General features: G+C 41.0%; 1 protein-coding gene across 17 annotated transcripts in view; it reads right to left on the bottom strand.

The window, feature by feature from the left end:
* The window catches only part of LOC110515909 (zinc finger protein OZF-like), a 98,953-nt gene that overhangs the window by 22,959 nt on the left and 56,018 nt on the right, over window positions 1-19,976 (bottom strand). For 3 of the 17 annotated variants that reach the window (XM_036951196.1, XM_036951197.1, XM_036951212.1), the window contains 2 exons: window positions 15,912-16,160; window positions 1,940-4,123 (listed from right to left, as the gene is read on the bottom strand). The exons of 4 other annotated variants lie outside the window; for them this stretch is intronic. In XM_036951196.1, the coding sequence (XP_036807091.1) occupies window positions 3,024-4,123; window positions 15,912-16,160 (1,349 nt within the window). In that variant the 3' untranslated portion in view covers window positions 1,940-3,023. Of the gene's footprint in view, window positions 1-163; window positions 668-1,939; window positions 4,124-6,858; window positions 7,108-11,030; window positions 11,126-13,577; window positions 14,911-15,911; window positions 16,161-16,894; window positions 17,187-17,220; window positions 17,518-19,976 lie in introns of those variants that run through there. 10 more of the 17 variants (XM_036951217.1, XM_036951199.1, XM_036951213.1 and 7 more) reach the window with 9 other exon arrangements.

Genomic DNA, 19,976 nt, shown 5'->3' on the forward strand with positions numbered 1-19,976 from the left:
AGTCCTTTACACTGCAAAACATTAATTTGTATGCATTGTAGCAAATTGGATTGTCCCCATGGTGATGTGTAAAGGTGTAGTGACATGTTTTGACTAGATAGATATTTTGAATGCCATGAATTAAACAAAAACATTGTTTTTTGGGTTAACTATATAGAAAATACAAATTCATAAAGAATGTTTATTTGTCATAGATCAATTACATTCATTGCAGTTATCCAAATAAATGTAACAATGACTACTAAAGTAATCAATCTAGTTTTATAAGACAATGTAATAAACACAGTCATTTCATAGCCTGTGTATCATTAAACAAAAGTCATGTAGTAAAAAAAGAATCCACCCAAAGTAATGTTGAAAACTGATCATCACACCATCTCTATCTGATACATGTTGTATCTACTAACTCATTCCCACAGAGAACTGATCATCATCACACCATCTCTATCTGATACATGTTGTATCTACTAACTCATTCCCACAGAGAACTGATCATCATCACACTCTCTCTACCTGCCGAGGAATAGCTTTTACATTTTATTATCATTGTTGAATATTTAAAAACATACAATCCATTTGCAGTGAAGCCGCTCGACATCTACATCACATTAGTCATCTGACAGACTCCCATCCAGAGCGATCCACAGATGCAACAACGGTCAAAGCCCTGAGGGACAACTTGGTGTCAGATCAAAACGTATTATATCTTACAAAAATTCATACCACTCACTTTAGTATGATACCAGTATATTATGTTACATGACATTGGCCTACGAATGTAATATGAGTCGTACAATATAATACGATTTGTAGGATGTATAAGTATGTTACGAATTCCAATATGTTACAAATATGCAATACGTATTATATTTTACTTATTCCAATTTGATGTTAACGTTAATTAACATGCTAAATAGTTGCATGCTAACTTAACATTCTGAATACACTATAAAAACTCAGCAAAAAAAAGAAACATCCCTTTTTTAGGACCCTGACTTTCAAATATAATTCGTAAAAATCAAAATAACTTCACAGATCTTCATTGGACTGCAGATGTGGCCAGGGCAATAAATTGCAATGTCCGTACTGTGAGACGCCTAAGACAGCGCTACAGGGAGACAGGACGGACAGCTGATCGTCCTCACAGTGGAAGACCACGTGTAACAACACCTACACAGGATCGGTACATCTGAACATCACACCTGCGGGGCAGGTACAGGATGGCAACAACAACTGCCCGAGTTACACCAGGAACGCACAATCCCTCCATCAGTGCTCAGACTGTCCCCAATAGGCTGAGAGAGGCTGGACTGAGGGCTTGTAGGCCTGTTGTAAGGCAGGTCCTCACCAGACATCACCGGCAACAACGTCGCCTATGGGCACAAACCAACCTTTGCAGACAGGACTGGCAAAAAGTGCTCTTCACTGACGAGTCACGGTTTTGTCTCACCAGGGGTGATGGTTGGATTTGCATTTATTGTTGAAGGAATGAGCGTTACACCGAGGCCTGTACTCTCGAGTGGGATCGATTTGGTTGAGTGTCCGTCATTGGTCTGGGGCGGTGTGTCACAGCATCATCGGACTGAGCTTGTTGTCATTGCAGGCAATCTCAACGCTGTGCTTTACAGGGAAGACATCCTCCTCCCTCATGAGGTACTCTTCCTGCAGGCTCATCCTGACATGACCCTCCAGCATGATGACAATGCATGATGACAATGCCACCAGCCATACTGCTCATTCTGTGCATGATTTCCTGCAAGACAGGAATGGCCAGCGAAGAGCCCGGATCTCAATCCCATTGAGCACGCCTGGGACCTGTTGGATCAGAGGGTGAGGGCTAGGGCCATTCCCCCCAGAATTGTCCGGGAACTTGCAGATTCATGGGTGGAAGAGTAGGGTAACATCTCACAGCAAGAACGGGTAAATCTGGTGCAGTCCATGAGGAGGAGATGCACTGCAGTACTTAATGCAGCTGGTGGCCACACAGATACTGACTGTTACTTTGGATTTTGACCCCCCCCTCCTCCTTTGTTCAAGGACACATTATTCCATTTCTGTTAGTCATGTCTGTGGAACGTGTTCAGTTGTAGAATCTTATGTTCATACAAATATTTACACATGTTAAGTTCGAGCACACAGCCATGCAATCTCCATAGACAAATGTTGGCAGTAGAATGGCCTGAAGAGCTCAGCAACTTTCAAAGTGGCATTGTCATAGGATGCCATCTTTCCAACAAGTCAGTTTGTCAAATTTCTGCACTGCTAGAGCTACCCCGGTCAACTATAAGTGCTGTTATTGTGAAGTGGAAACGTCTAGGAGCAACAACGGCTCAGCCGCGAAGTGGTAGGCCACACAAGCTTACAGAACGGGACCGCCAAGTGCTGAAGCGCGTAAAAATAATTTGTCCTCGGTTCCAAACTGCCTCTGGAAGCAACGTCAACATAAGCAATGTTCGCTTCACAAAAAAGGCAGAGCAGCTGCACACAAGACTAAAAGCACCAAGATGTGGGCGCTAGGGTAGCCTAGTGGTTAGAGCGTTGGACTAGTAACCGAAAGGTTGCAAGTTCAAATCCCTGAACTGACAAGGTACAAATCTGTCGTCCTGCCCCTGAACAGGTCCATATTAATGCCCATGATTTTGTAATGAGATGTTTGACGAGCAGGTGTCCACATACTATTGGTCATGTAGTGTAGTTGCAAAGTTGCTTATTAGCTAAAATGCAAAAGTTGTCTATGATGAGATTCGAACATGAAACCTTTGGGTTGCAATACGTTCATGTTATTTGCTGACTCATCCACCCCGACCAACCAACCACCCTCCTTTTGTTTTTTGCCTTAAAAGGAAAATGTTTAAATGTTTAAACTTCATATTCAATTCAGTATTCATCTCCGGCACCACCCCCTCTGCACAGTTGTCAATGAGAAACAATAGGATTACAATAGAGTGTTCGTGTTAATGTTATCAAATTCCCTGTTACCACTTCCTTTACGAGATGAGAATGAAGCGATGGAGTGACTAATCTTAACTGGCCTGAGACAACTGATGAGGCTTCTTGCCTTTATGTATACGTTGATGTGTTTTTAAGGTAGCCAATTGGGAGAAACTCTTCTGACAGTCAGAGCAGGAGTAAGGCTTCTCTCCTGTGTGTCTTCTTTGATGAATTTTTAGCTCAGTTGATGTTGTGAAGCACTTCCCACAGTCAGAGCAGGAGTAAGGCTTCTCTCCTTTATGTATGCGTTGGTGTATTTTTAAGCTGCCCTGTTGGGAGAAACTCTTCCCACAGTCAGAGCAGGAGTAAGGCTTCTCTCCTGTGTGTCCTCTTTGATGAACTTTTAGCTCAGTTGATGTTGTGAAGCACTTCCCACAGTCAGAGCAGGAGTAAGGCTTCTCTCCTTTATGTATTCGCTGGTGACATTTTAAGTTGCTCTGTTGGGAGAAACCCTTCCCACAGTCAGGGCAGGAGTAAGGCTTCTCTCCTGTATGTATTCGCTGGTGACATTTTAAGTGGATCTGTTGAGAGAAACCCTTCCCACAGTCAGAGCAGTAGTAAGGCTTATCTCCTGTGTGTGTACGTTGGTGTGTTTTAAAATTGCTCTGTTGAGAGAAACTCTCCCCACAATCAGAGCAGTAGTAAGGTTTCTCTCCAGTGTGCATTTTCTGATGAACTGTCAGAGTCCTCGATGTTATGAAACTCCTCCCACAGTCAGAACAGAAGTAAGGCTTCTCTCCTGTGTGTGTTCTCTGATGAACTCTTAGCCCAGTTGATGTTGTGAAACATTTTCCACAGTCAGAGCAGTAGTAAGGCTTCTCCCCTGTGTGTATACGTTGGTGTGTTTTTAAGTTGCTCTGATGAGAGAAACGCTCCCCACAATCAGAGCAGGAGTAAGGTTTCTCTCCAGTGTGCACTCTCTGATGAACTGTCAGAGCCTGTGATGTTTTTAAACTCTTCCCACAGTCAGTGCAGGAATACAGATTCTCTCCTGTGTGTATTTTTAGGTGTATTTTTAGTTTTGATAGAAATGGGAAAATCTCCTCACAATGTGGGCAGGGATGAGACCTCTTAGCGCTGTGATTTTCCTGCTGTTGCTCTCTGGATGTAGAGAATGTCTCAACATGGTCTCCTGTGTGAAGAACATCAGAATAACCAGTCAATTGTTGTGATATACATATGACTTCACAACAGTAGGCTGTACAATACAGGGAATAAAGCTATTAGGGCTGTGCCGACAAATAAAAATGTATTCTGGTCGACAGTCGTTTGTTCTTTCGACCAATCGATTGGTATACATTTTAAAACGGGTATTTTTCCAAATATTAGACACACCCTTTGTTTGGATAAAATCAACTATATGTAGGCTACTGAGCTTGTCTGATGCTTTAAGCACGGCAATACATTTAAAAAAAATCAAGACATAAATGACTAAAGAGGGAGCCAGAGATCAACCTGTTCCCGACCCTCCTCCTCCTCACTGCTGCTGGCCTTCTCAGATTCTGCTGTTACCCTCCTGAAGTTGCGGATAATAGGCTACACCAGCGGTCAACAGATTTTTCCATTTGGAGTGGCAGATTATCGTGCCATTTCTACTGATCTGCGCGTCAGTTATGGTTTTCATGGAACCTTTAAATTTAATTAAAAATAACATCTTCATGTCTCAAATCAATGTCATGTGGTTAATAAATTATATATAAATTAAAATGATTCCATTCAAAAAAAGTTACTTCTATTGCCAATATGTAAAAACAGCCTACAAATAGCCAACAAAAACACTGCAGCCTGCATGTAGAACATATCCTGATGAAAATAAATATTCTATAAATCACATTGGCTACACATGGCCTGTCTGCAAGGAACTTGAAACATTGCATCCCAACTAGTAATTTGGTCTGGCCTGTGCTAGAAAACTTGCAACATTGTATAAAATATTCTGGGCCCTCAAGAGTTTCCTTGGCCAGTGAGCTCAGGAAAGACAGACACAGCTGTAGGCTATTTGCGCAAGGGATGAGAAGTAATCAGGTAGGCCTATTTTATGACGTTAAACCGGATCAGAGCATGACATTTTTCCCCTTTCATGCTGAGTCGTTATCGAAAGGAAGAGAGCTGAAAAGATGAGTAAAATAGGCTACATTGAGGAAATGTTGTCATTCTCACTGGTTGTAAAAACAGACTTTGTTTACTTGCTGTTTGAGGCGAAGAAAAATGACTTTGAGAAACTCCACAGTGATGGTGAGTTAAGACAATCAAAATTGGAAAGAAGTTGAAGGTGCTCAACCAACGTGAGTAGAGGTGCAACCTAAAAATGTGTAAACATCATTGAACAGGAAACGGCGCAACACTCACTCACCATTTTAAAAAATCATAGTTTTGTTAAGCAAGTTTAAAAGATTGAAGGGCATTGAAGACCAAAACGTCAAACGGCAATATTTTAAACTTGCTTAATTTTTTAAAAACAAAGTCATTATGAGTGAGAGTTGCGCCTTTTCCTGTCCAATGAGTTAAGACATTCAGAAATATTATCAGATCCCTAAATGGGCACATTTATAGGCCTACATTTACACAGAGGCCAGGTAGCCTAACGACACCTACTTCTATGTGTAATCAGGTCAGCTAGCCTATAGGCCAACTTCTATGTGTAATCAGGTCAGCTAGCCTATAGGCCTACTTCAATGTGTAATCAGGCCAGGTAGCCTATAGGCCTAATTCTATGTGTAATCAGGCCAGCTAGCCTATAGGCCTACTTCAATGTGTTATCAAGCCAACTAGCCTATAGGCCTACTTCAATGTGTTATCAGGCCAGGTAGCCTATAGGCCTACTTCTATGTGTAATCAGGTCAAGTAGCCTATAGGCCTACTTCTATGTGTAATCATGTCAAGTAGGCTATAGGCCAACTTCTATGCTTAATCAGGCCAGGTAGGATAGGTGCGTGTCCTTACTCGAGATTGTCTATTGTTTGGAGCACTCCTGTCAATGAATAAATTGACAACTCGTAAATGCAATGCAATAAACCAAAACGTTTTTCTCACAAGTGTAGTCTAGGTTGTTCCTTTGCAAACAATGTGTAAACTCTTACAATGACAACGGTAAGACTGTTGTAACAATAATAATATATTGAATGCATTACCATAATTAAACAAACATTTGTAGATTAGAAATTATGTGAATTAACAGTAAATGTACTACTGGTGATACTGGTGTGCCATCACCGCACTGCAATGGACTAGTCCACCCAGACAGGCAATGGACTAGTCCACCCAGACAGGCAATGGACTAGTCCACCCAGACAGGCAATGGACTAGTCCACCCAGACAGGCAATGGACTAGTCCACCCAGACAGGCAATGGACTAGTCCACCCAGACAGGCAAATGGACTAGTCCACCCAGACAGGCAATGGACTAGTCCACTCAGACAGGCAATGGACTAGTCCATCCAGACAGGTGTGAATCTGACAGGTGTCTTGTGTGCCATACATTATTTTATTTATATATATATATAAATAAAATAATGTATGGCACACAAGACACCTGCTCGACTAAAAACATATTGGTCGACCAACAGCCTATCGACCAATCGACTAAATTGGTTCAGCCTTAAAAGCTACTCAACAACCTAAACCAAAAAGGGGGCGAAAATGATGAGTCATATAATCCTCCACTCACTATCACAAGGGTTAATAACGACACAGACTCATTTCATAGAACTTTAAAACACTGTCAGTTTGTCTACTTCACTTCTTTAGTCTACACTCTGATCACTCCAGATAGACCAGTCATTCAGGGATATGTTGTCAAAACTACAGAATTAAACCTATTAATAGACTGGGTCAAAACGTATGGCGGTCTATTACTCCTGCTCTTACCATGAGTAACAGATGTCCCAATCTTCTCCTCCTCTTCTTCATCTTTAATGTTGACATTCAGCTCCAGTGTTTGACTGCAGTCTTCCAGCTTCACTGATGCCATCTCTGGATCCTGCAGTGCAAACTGGGCTCCTGTGTCACAATCAGGACCCAGTGACTGTAGGTTTGGACTCAGTGTGGAAGGAGAGAGGCAGGCTGGGTTTGTCCTCACTGTTGATGTTACTGGCCTCAGACTTAATTCAAGTCGGCCTGTAGTAATAAAGAGAAACGGACACAAAAAGTCTTGAAAGTTCTGGCACTTTTATTTTCAAACTATATTAGGTAGCTAAGCATTAACAAACCATTCAAATCATTTCAAATTAAACACAAGGTTCACACTATAAATGAGTCTACACAACGTAAATGCACTAAACCTAAAGTAGATTTCCTAAATTCCCACACAGTGCATTCAGAAAGTATTCAGACCCCTTGACTTATTCCACATTTTGTTACATTACAGCCTTATTGTAAAAGGATTCAATTGTGTCCACCCCCCCATCAATCTACAGACAATACCCCATAATGACAAAGCAAAAACAGCTATGTAGAATTTTTGGCAAATGAAAAAAATCACATTTCCATAAGTATTCAGACCCATTTACTCAGTACTTTGTTGAAGCACCTTTGGCAGTGATTACAGCCTTGAGTCTTTTTGGGTATGACACTATAAGCTTGGCACACCTGTATTTGGGGAGTTCCTCACATTCTTCTCCGCAGAGCCTCTCAAGCTGTCAGGTTGGATGGTGAGCATCGCTGAACGGCCATTTTCAGGTCTCTCCAGGGATGTTCAATCTGGTTCAAGTCCGGGGTCTGGCTGGGCCACTCAAGGACATTCAGAGACTTGTCCCATATCTACTTCTGCATCGTCTTGGCTGTGTGCTTAAGATCGTTGTCCTGTTGGAAGGTGAACTTTCACCCATGTCTGAGGTCCTTAAAAGGTTTAGGAAGAGTCAATCTTGTCTCGGAGCTCTACGGACAATTCCTTCGACCTCATGGCTTGGTTTTTGCTCTGACGTGCACTGTCAAATGTGGGACCTTATATAGACAGGTGTGTTCCTTTCCAAATCATGTCCAATCAATTGAATTTACCACAGGTGGACTCCAATCAAGTTGTAGAAACATCTCAAGGATGATCAGTGCAAACAGGATGCACCTGAGCTCAATTTACAGTCTCACAACAAATAGTGTACAATGACTTTATTATTTTACAAATTTCCAAAAATAAAAAAACCTTTTTGCTTTGTCATTATGGGGTACTGTGTGTAGATTGACGAGGTACAATTTGAATACGGCTAACTTAACAAAAGTGGTCTGAATACTTTCAGAATGCACTGTAAGGAATTAGCCACTCGTTCTCATTCGGAGAAATAAGGTTGGCCACTTGATTTAACATCTGAACAAAGTGGACAGCCTAACAAGCTTTTCAAACAGTTGGAGACAGACAGAAGGGTGTGTTCATAACAATTCAACTGTTCAAACTTGTTATCAAATAGATCCAAGTTGGCTAAACTTGAAATATAAAGATAACGCTGGCCAGTCACTAGCACGTGGGCTTGAGAGATTGTTGATGAGACGCGTTAATATTCTATAGCCTAATGCCTGATACAAGAAGTAAGTCATTATTAGTGAATGTGCATTATGCACATGGTTCTAGTTACATTTGTAACAAAAAAAGGGCATTTTCATAGACTTGAAAGCCAGATCAGTGATTGTAAAAACAACAAAAACCAGGTTAAACCATTTTGATAAAATAACACAATTATTAGTGGGTGTTATGGTTGTGGAAGGCTTATATTTAGCCTCGGTATAACTTCACAAGCCCTGAATTCATTCGATTATTGATTGTTAGAAAGGCAGTGTATTTGACCTTTAATTGTACAACGCTTATTTAGAGAAAAACAAAATGTAGATATCTTGAATCGCCCAGAAGTTTGAAAAACTGAAGATACAGCTGTATGATATTTATTCCATACCGCCCAGCCCTAACGGAGTACATTAGAGTAGAGTACAATACAGTACGTTATACTGTACTATACTCGGTACTGTACTGAACTTTTCTTTCCTGTACTCTGCTGTAGTGCTTTCCAATCTTGTGAAATATTAGCTATGTTTCCAAAAACCTGTCCAGTAACTTTGTCGTCGACATTTAGAAATCGTTTGCAAAGAAAACAGATCAGACAATTGCCAGCTAGGTTGTTTCCATTTAACGATCTTGTGTTGATAAAAACCGCTGTCCTTAATGATGCAACCCGTACCGTCAAAATGATCCCACAATCATCATTATTATTATATATATATTTTTAACACTTTCTATCCTCAAACGCAATTTTTTTTTTTAGCTTTTGAACATTTCTCCTGCCGTCCAAGTCAAAAAATGACATCCAAAAGACGTCGGTCTGTGTTTACTGGGGTGTATCCTAGGATCGGCCTGCAATGGAATTTTATGAATGTCCATCCATGTGGTAGGCCTAGCGTTTGTAAAAACAGTCAGTTGCATTGGCTTTATTAGTCCTGGTTCCTGTGAATAATCATGTTGTCTATTTAAGCTCTGAATAGGCCCATCAGCTACCCAACTTTATCAGGAGTTATCCAGAGCTGATTTGCAATGAGAATCAATGTGTTTAACACAGAGGGTTCAACTCCCGGACAACAGAGGTTTCAGAGTCCTGCAATAGAGCCGAGATGCTAATATTTGTGTAAACTCTACATAGTTGTGTTCTGTGGGTGTCACTGAGTAGGCTGAACAATCCATAGGTAAGACTGTAGAGTGCAATATGAATGTCCAACACAAACAAAAGACCCTCCATACTCAACTGGTGGACCTCTGTCCGGATCCAGAATGGGTCAATACAGACCACGGTCCTGATCCAGAATGGGGTCAATACGGACCACGGTCCAGATCCAGAATGGGGTCAATACGGACCACGGTCCAGATCCAGAATGGGTCAATACGGACCTCGGTCCGGATCCAGACTGGGTCAATACAGACCTCGGTCCGGATCCAGAATGGGGTCAATACGGACCACGGTCCGGATCCAGAATGGGGTCAATACGGACCACGGTCCGGATCCAGACTGGGTCAATACGGACCTCGGGCCGGATCCAGACTGGGTCAATACGGACCTCGGAACCCAAAATATATATAATAATACTTTTTTGGTTGCAAAAAAAATGTTGCCCCGTCGCAAAATGTATAGAATTGAGTGTTATTACATTTAAACCTGCCAACAAGAGGGTTGTGAAGATTTTGTGGTTGCAAGTTGGGGGTTTGTTACAACGCCAATAAATGACAATATCCATCTGGACCTTTGCCACCTAGGAAATGTGTCATGTCTCAAATAGTACTGGAGAACCCCTGTAATAGACTGACTGGGAAGGTGAGTATTCAGTCAAAGTCCTGCAATAAGAGCTAAGACATTAATATGTGTTAACTCTTGGTAATTGTATTCTGTGGGTATCACCGGTTTCATGGGTGCACAATCCAACCAGTTTCATAAGTACATATAAAAATGTTCACAATGCAATTATGCGTCTAATACATCCACAGTGGGATTTCAAACGCTGTGATCTGTCTATTTTCAAATTAATGAATTATTGTAATTCATTTTAAATTAAGTTACATTCCACACATGTTTAGCGTTTCTAGTCCAAATATGACACGATTCCATTAATTTGAATCAGTTTGCATCATTTTCATTGAGAGCGAAACGCAAATTCCACTATTGTGGCTAATCGTTATTGTGGCTATCTTCACATACGTAGGGACAAGCGGGGAGACGGGAGACGTTGGCCATGACCAGATATAAATGTATTATGTAGAACAAACAGGCCTCTGATTCCAAGGAATCATGTCAGTTCTATTCAGGGGATTTCTATCTGCAACTTTCCAAAACGTTTTTGTACTGAACATCCCCAGGCGAAACCCACTGAGCTAAGTACGAACAATGAAAGCCTCACAATTGAAAACGTGTAGTTGGACACCACGCTGTGTGCTTGTAAAATATTTGTTATCACGTTCTTCACTCACTCGGTTTGACATAACCACAAAACCTTTCCCAAACGTGGCAATACATTGACGGATTTGTTTTTTTAACATGTTATGACGTTCTTTCGATATTAGTGCTATTACATACCTGTAGAAATAACGATAAACGGACAGCACAGTTCTGGCCTTTTCTTTATTCCGAAGAATGGTGGCGCCAACCCGGAACTTCCTGCCCCCCCCCCCCCCCCCCCCCCCCCACCCCCACCCCCCACTCCCACTACCGTAGTGCGACATTAATGGACTGATGGACTAACTACTATTAAACCATGTAGAATATAAACGTGAGATCGATTAGCTAGACAAATAAACCTTGGTTTAAAAAACTAAAGTGGTGTCTGTTTAAGTGTCTTTAAGTTTTCAACCCATTACATATGTATTGTAGATGATCTCTGTGGAAGGCCAAGAAGATCATCAAGAACCTCAGCCACCAGAGCCACTCATGAAGCTGGTTGAGAGAATGCCAAGAGTGTGCAAAGCTGTCATCAAGGCAAAGGGTGGCTATTTGAAGAATCTCAAATATAAAATATATTTTGATTTGTTTAACACTTTTTTGGTTACTACATGATTCCATATGTGTTATTTCATAGTTTTGATGTCTTCACTATTATTCTACAATGTAGAAAATAGTAAAAATAAAGAAAACCCTTGAATGAGTAGGTGTGCAAAGTTCAAGGGGGCCGAATACTTTCGCAAGGCACTGTATATATATATATTTTTATATGTATGTATATATATATATATATATATATGTTTGTATGTGGCTTTATTAACTCAATATATTTTTTTACATTGTTTGCAAACTGATATGTGACACGTATTAATGCCAAAATAATAATAATTTATTTTTAGCTAAACAGGTGGGGCTCAAAACAGGCTCTGTTCCACCTGCCCTGAATGAAGCGTCACCACTATTATCACTGCACTTTCAACCATATAAAAGCACAACAAAGTCCAAATGGGAAAACAATGTTAGATATTTAGTTTATTTATCCAACAACAATGTGTTCTCACAGTGCTTTAGTTGAGTTTGCATTAATAGTTCATGGTGCAAGTGGTAAACGCTGTTCAATAAGGTTCTGACAGATTATTACAACAATTATGAAGATCTCACAGAACTGAAACCTGCTGTCCTGAGCAAGCACACCGTCTCTGATTACATAAAAACATTATAGTTACAGTCACCCCAAAATATGTCCATGGATGTTTTATTTGTTTAAAGGTTGAATAAATACTATTACATTAGTTTGTAAGATAGTCATGTATCACATGACCCATGAGGAGGCGCACAATTGCTCCAGCATCGTCCAGGTTAGGGAGGGTTTGGCCGGCAGGGATGTCCTTGTCTCATGGTGCTCCAGCGACTCCTTGTGGTGGGCCGGGGCGACTGCAAGCTGACTCTGGTCATCAGTTCAACAGTGTTTCCTCCGACACATTGGTGCGGCTAGGCTCTTGGGTTAAACGAGCAGTGTGGTTTGGCTCTCGACCTTTGCCAAGTCCGTAGGGGAGTTGCAGCAATGAGAAAAAATCATAACTACCAATTGGATATCACAAAAAAGGAGGTAACGCCAGGGGCCAGAAAAGTGTGAATACATTGACCATAATGTCAATCCAGCATGACTTCTGTTGCGTTCAAAACAACTGGAAAGTCAGAACTGGGAAATCTCAGACTTCAGTGAGTTCAAGACAACTGGGAACTTGGACAAAACTAGCTCCAACTGGTGAAAATACAGAAAAAAAAACATTTTGAACGGTCGGAATTCCAAGTTGGGAACTCGGGCCTCTTTCTAGAGCGCACAAGAAGGACCGCCACGTCACCTTCCTGTTCAAGTGAACACGGCACAACAAGGTGAGTCCAAAAATGTATTGAATGCTGCTGCATAAATGATGTAATATGCCAGGGAGATGTGTATACTGTAGCTAAGAAAGTAATACTAAGTGTATGTTGTGTAGTAAGATGTCAGTAGCCCATGTGCCTCACCCTATTTTCAACACAATTGGCTGGAAGACCTCAATGATTCAGGAAACTTTGATTCCCCATCACTAGAAACAATTAACAAAAAACCTGATGTTGTTAAAATAAATGTACTTACAAAATGTTTCATTGTGTGTGGTCACTGAATGCACACTCATTGTTTTGCAGCATGGGGAACGGGTGTGGTCACTAAGTATACATTCTTCTTCTATGATGTTTGTTGGTAGTGTGCAAACCAGCATTAACTGTACATCACTGCCACATTCTGGGCTGGAGTGTAATAGAGACATGTGGTTCTGTCCTGGTGACATCACAGGGTCAGAGAGAACTCCTGATTGTAGTCATACCAAAACACTCCAGGCACTCAGTCCATAAGAACCATTCATACTGTCAGATCTAATATGAAGAACTGAACACAACCATAAGAACCATTCATACTGTCAGATCTAATATGAAGAACTGAACACAACCATAAGAACCATTCATACTGTCAGATCTAATATGAAGAACTGAATACAACCATAAGAACCATTCATACTGTCTGATCTAATATGAAGAACTGAATACAACCATAAGAACCATTCATACTGTCTGATCTAATATGAAATAACTAACTTTAAAAGAAAAGAGTTTGACCAGTACACATTCATGTACAATTGTATGTATTTTTAAAAATATTTTTGTATTTATTATTATTATTATTATTATTTTATTTTTTTAATCGGCAGATCAATTAAGTTGCAGCTATCTAAACATATTCATCATCAATGACAATGTTCCTCTACCAGCTCATTCCCACAGAAAACTGCAGAGGGAAGCAGCACCACCCAGTCAACCATCCTCACAGAGGATATTCAACCCTAAGGGCAAATCCAAGGTCATCTCAATATCTTTACAGTAGAAGCTAACAAAACACACCAAAACTGACAAGATGCTCACTGATCAGTAAAGTAGAGAGAGGCTAAGATTCTATAACGCTCCCTTTTCTCACAGTGAGAAACAACAGGAACACAATAGAGTATACTATGATTTCTGGAGAATTAGGTGATGTAATGACTTTAATTTTAGCTGGTCTGGGAGAACTGATGAGGCTTCTCTCCTTTATGTATACGTTGGTGTGTTGTTAAGGTATACAATCTGGAGAAACTCTTCCCACAGTCAGAGCAGTAGTAAGGCTTCTCTCCTGTGTGTGCTCTTTTATGAACTTTTACATCAGTTGATGTTGTGAAGCACTTCCCACAGTCAGAGCAGGAGTAAGGCTTTTCTCCTTTATGTATAAGTTGGTGTGTTTTTAAGTTACCCAGTTGGGAGAAACTCTTCCCACACTCAGAGCAGCAATAAGGCTTCTCTCCTGTATGTATTCGCTGGTGGCATTTTAAAATATCCAATCGGATGAAACTCTTCCCACAGTCAGGGCAGGAGTAAGGCTTCTCGCCTGTATGTATTCGCTGGTGACATTTTAAGTGGTTCTGTTGAGAGAAACTCTTCCCACAGTCAGAGCAGCAGTAAGGCTTCTCTCCAGTATGAATATGTTGGTGTTTTTGTAAATGGATCTGTTGAGAGAACCTCTTCCCACAGTCAGGGCAGGAGTAAGGCTTCACTCCAGTGTGCACTCTCTGATGAATTGCCAGAGTTCCTGATGATGTGAAGCTCTTCCCACAGTCAGTACAGGAATACGGATTCTTTCCTGTATGTATACGTTCATGTGTTTTTAAGGTATCCAATCGGGAGAAAGTCTTCCCACAGTCAGTACAGGAATACGGATCATTTCCTGTATGTATATGTTCATGCGTTTTTAAGGTATCCAATCGGGAGAAAGTCTTCCCACAGTCAGTACAGGAATACGGATTCTCTCCAGTGTGTATTTTTAGGTGTATTTTTAGCTTTGATAGAAATGGGAAAATCTCCTCACAATGTGGGCAGTGGTGAGACCTCTTAGCTCTGTGATCTTCCTGCTGTTGCTCTCTGGATGTAGAGAATGTCTCAACGTGGTCTCCTGTGTGAAGAACATCAGAACAACCAGTCAGTTGGTGTGATATACATATCAATCAAATGTATATTATGAATCCCTTTTTACATCTGCAGTTGTCAGAAAGTGGTTTACAAAAACCCAGCCTAAAAACCCAAAGAGCAAGCAATGCAGATGTAGAAGCACAGCAGCTAGGGAAAACTCCCTAGAAGTCAGGAACCTAGAAAGAAACAGAGAGGAACCAGGCTCAAAGGGGTGGCCGGTCCTCTTCTGCCTATATCTGGTAACATATGTATTCATATCAGTAGGCTGAACAATACAGGGGAATAAAACTATTCTAAAAGTGGGTTAAGAGATGAAAGCTAAAAAGGGGCGTGTCATCCTCCACTCACTATCACAAGGGTTAGTAACTACAGACTCATTTCATATCATCCTCCAATCACTATCACAAGGGTTAGTAACTACAGACTAATTTCATATCATCCTCCACTCACTATCACAAGGGTTAGTAACTACACAGACTCATTTCATATCATCCTCCACTCACTATCACAAGGGTTAGTAACTACACAGACTCATTTCATATCATCCTCCACTCACTATCACAAGGGTTAGTAACTACACAGACTAATTTCATATAATCCTCCACTCACTATCATAAGGGTTAGTAACTACACAGACTAATTTCATATAATCCTCCACTCACTATCACAAGGGTTAGTAACTACACAGACTAATTTCATATAATCCTCCACTCACTATCATAAGGGTTAGTAACTACACAGACTTATTTCATAGAACTTTAAAACACTGGCAGTTTGTCAACTTCCCTTCTTTAGTCTATTCTCTGATCACTCCAGATAGACCAGTGAATAAAACGTTCCCTTTACTGGTGTCAAACCAGGCAAGTCTCAGTAGCATGAAATAACATCTACCTTCTCATTGAAACAGTTCTACTGTAACTTTTCATACACAGTGGGAAGTTGGAATGAACAACATACATTTAGTTAGATAGAACCTGCTCTTACCATCATAAACAGATTCCTCAATCTTCTCCTCCTCTTCTTCATCTTTAATGTTGACATTCAGCTCCAGTGTTTGACTGCAGTCTTCCAGCTTCACTGATGTCATCTCTGGATCCTGCAGTGCAAACTGGGCTCCACTGTCACAATCAGGACCCAGTGACTGTAGGTTTCTACTCAGTGTGGAAGGAGAGAGGCAGGCTGGGTTTGTCCTCACTGTTGATGTTACCGGCCTCAGACTTAATTCTAGTCGTCCTGTAGTAACATTGAGAAAAAGACACAAAAAGTTATTTTCTTGACAGTTCTGGCACTTTCTTTATTCTCTAAAAATACATGATTATTTCTTCTTGTTCAATTCTCACTTCAATAGATCAGGTACCTAAGCATTGAGAACAAAACATTCATTATTTCACATTAGACACAAAGTACACACTTTAAAATGACACAACGTAAGTCCACTTAACCTACAGTAGATATCCTGATTTCAAATAAATGACAAAGCCCATTTAGTACAAAGTTAGTATGTTTTAAGCAGCACTATGTGCTATTTTACAATAACCTGGTCTTAACTATTATTTCAGTCACACACATTGTATTTCCCATTCACACCATATTAACAAGTATAGATCAGAAACAACTGAATGTGTCTGAATATTAGTACACATGTAGAAAACTGATAATCATTACATTAAGCTTCACAACTGGAGTGCGACCGTGAAATTGTCTCTCACTCTCTGATCAGAGTAAGAGCAAGCTCATTCTGACTGGGGCACGGAGCAAGATGCCCACCGGCTGGAGTGTCAGCCTTCTCGCTCCAATCTCTCTCCAGCAGCGCTCACTTCATGAGCTCAGGGCCCAGCTTGTATTGGTAGTCTACTTGTGTGCTGCTATAACCCCTTGCTTTAGTTACAGTCATGGAGTTCGCTAAATATTTTCATAAAGAAACTGATTTAAAAAAAATACACAGGTGCAAAATCAAGGTGACTTACAAAGATGAGGACCAAGAGCCATTTCTTGTGATGTAAATGGCCACAACTAAAGAACCATAGTGGAATCTGAAAATACATATCCTGAAAGCATGATGGTGTACTTTACTACATGCACATGCTAAATGAAAGGAACGAGGTGGGTAGCTATTGTAGCAAAGTATTTATGAACTAAAAATCAGATATCTTAGAAGTTTCCTTCATTTTGGTTATATTGTCTATTCAATAGGCCATAATTGAATTAGGCCCAATAGGCCTGGCATAGTCACACTTTCAAGGAGCTTTATATTTAGGTTTGGGTTATTTTGCCTAAAAACTTTAAGGCCTACCTATAGGAAGAAAAACAACAACTCTGCATCCCTGCCCAGCCTGGAAAGAGTGGCCAAAAAAGGTGTTTGCCATCCCCAGCGGCTCTGCAAGTGCTGAGAGGATATTCTCCGCTGCTGGCCTGCTCTCCAGGCACCATCACGTGAACCAGAAGCAAACAAACTCTGGCCAAACTGGTGTTTCTAAATATAAATTCAAAGTCACTGAGTCACTGACATCACAATAACCCAGAATGACATCACAATAACCCAGAATGACATCACAATAACCCATAATGACATCACAATAACCCAGAATGACATCACAATAACCCAGAATGACATCACAATAACCCAGAATGACATCACAATAACCCAGAATGACATCACAATAACCCATAATCATTATACATTTGTACATTTTAGCAAATATATTCAAAAAAATATATAGAAATACCTCATTTTACATAAGTATTCAGACCCTTTGCTATGAGACTTGACATTGAGCTCAGGTACATCCTGTTTCCACTGATCATCCTTGAGATGTTTCTACAACTTGATTGTTGTCAACCTGTGGTAAAAATCTATTGATTGAACATGATATAGAAAGGCACACACCTGTCTATATAAGGTCCCACAGTTGACAGTGCATGTCAGAGCAAAAACCAAGCCATGAGGTCGAAGGAATTGTCCATAGAGCTCCGAGACAGGATTGTGTCGAGGCACAAATCTGGGGAAGGGTACCAACAACATTTCTGAAGCATTGAAGGTCCCCAAGAATAGCGGCCTCCATCATTTTTAAATGGAAGAAGTTGGAACCACCAAGACTATTCCTAGAGCTGGCCGCCCGGCCAAACTTAGCAATCGGCGGCGAAGGGCCTTGGTCAGGGAGGTGACCAAGAACCCGATGGTCACTCTGACAGAGCTCCAGAGTTCCTCTGTGGAGATGGGAGAACTTTCCAGAAGGACAACCGACTCTGCAGCACTCCAACAATCAGGCCTTTATGGTAGAGTAGCCAGATGGAAGCCACTCCTCAGTAAAAGCCACATGACAGACTGCTTGGAGTTTACCAAAAGGCACCTAAAGGACTCTGAGGAATACCATGAGGAACAAGATTTTTTGGTCTGATTAAACCAAGATTGAACTCTTTGGCCTGAATGCCAAGCGTCACATCTGGTGGAAGCATCATGCTGTGAGGATGTTTTTCAGAGGCAGGGATTGTGAGACTAGTCAGGAATGAGGGAACGATGAACAGAGCAAAGTACAGAGAGATCCTTGATGAAAACCTGCTCCAGAATACTCAATACCTCAGACTGGGGCGAAGGTTCACCTTCCAACAGGACAATGACCCTAAACACACAGCCAAGACCACACAAGAGTGGCTTCGGGACAAGTCTCTGAATGTCCTTGAGTGGCCAAGCTAGAGCCTGGACTTGAACCCGATCAAACATCTTGGGAGAGACCTGAAAATAGCTATGCAGTGACGTTAACCATCCAACCTGACAGAGCTTGAGAGGATCTGCAGAGAAGAATGGGAGAAACTCCCCAAATACAGGTGTGCCAAGCTTGTAGCTTCATACCCAACAAGACTCAAGGCTGTAATCGCTGCCAAAGGTGCTTCAACAAAGTACTGAGTAAAGGGTCTGAATATGGAAATGCTATATATATATATATACACACACACACACACATACTTTTTAATAAATTGACAAAAATGTCTAAAAAAAACAGTTTTTGCTTTGTCATTATGGGGTATTGTGATGTCATTATGGGGTATTGTGATGTCATTATGGGGTATTGTGATGTCATTATAGGGTATTGTGATGTCATTATGGGGTATTGTGATGTCATTATGGGGTATTGTGATGTCATTATAGGGTATTGTGTGCAGATTGATGAAGGGGAAAAACTATTTAATCCATTTCAGAACAAGACTGTAATGTAATAAAATGTGGGAAAAGTCATGGGGTCTGAATGCACTGTATATTCTATATTACCGCTATTATAGACTGATTTAATACAACTAAATGCTGTTAAAATGCTGAGCGCTTAAAGTCCCTGACTCCCTACCAGTCTAGTGTCGCACTTAGGGTGGCCAACTGTCCCATATTAGCCGGGATGTCCCTTATATTGGGCTAAATTTGTTTGTCCCATACGGGACCTCCCTTGTCCCGTATAAACGCGCCAATTCCTGTAAAGTAATTTATGTTGTTGTTCGCTCGGTTTTGCATATCAAGGAAATATGGATAAACCTGCAAAAAAAAAAGAAATAACAAACAATGTGACGTAACAAAGACGTGGGTTAAGCCCGTCAGTGGTGACTCGACGAAAGCTTTCTGTACTTTATGCCGTCAGGAATTCTCAATTGGCCAATGGAGGGGAGAGTGACCTAACTCGGCATGCATCCACAGAAATGCACTAGAAGGCCACGCTAGCTAAAGGTGCTAGCAATATCGGCGCATTCTTCGTGACGTCTACTGCGGAAAATGATGATCTGCCTCCTACGGAAGGTGAGCGTGTATTTCTCAGTTGCCAGTGATGCCTCAAACAAGGGAAATAGAAAAACATTTCCAGTGTGCCTGAGATATTTCTCTGTGTCTGATGGTGCAGTGCACGTTTCTTGACTTTCAATGAAGACAGTGATGAAACTGCAAATGGCAAACATCAAGCTCTGATGAACTGTCTGGAAAAGCATGAACAGGATATTAGACATCACAGCCGATGCAGCAGATAATGGAAAACACCACTCCGTTTACCAGTTATTGAGCAGTGACAACAA

This window comes from Oncorhynchus mykiss, chromosome 18, assembly GCF_013265735.2.
Source record: "Oncorhynchus mykiss isolate Arlee chromosome 18, USDA_OmykA_1.1, whole genome shotgun sequence".
In the NCBI taxonomy this organism is placed as follows: domain Eukaryota; kingdom Metazoa; phylum Chordata; class Actinopteri; order Salmoniformes; family Salmonidae; genus Oncorhynchus; species Oncorhynchus mykiss.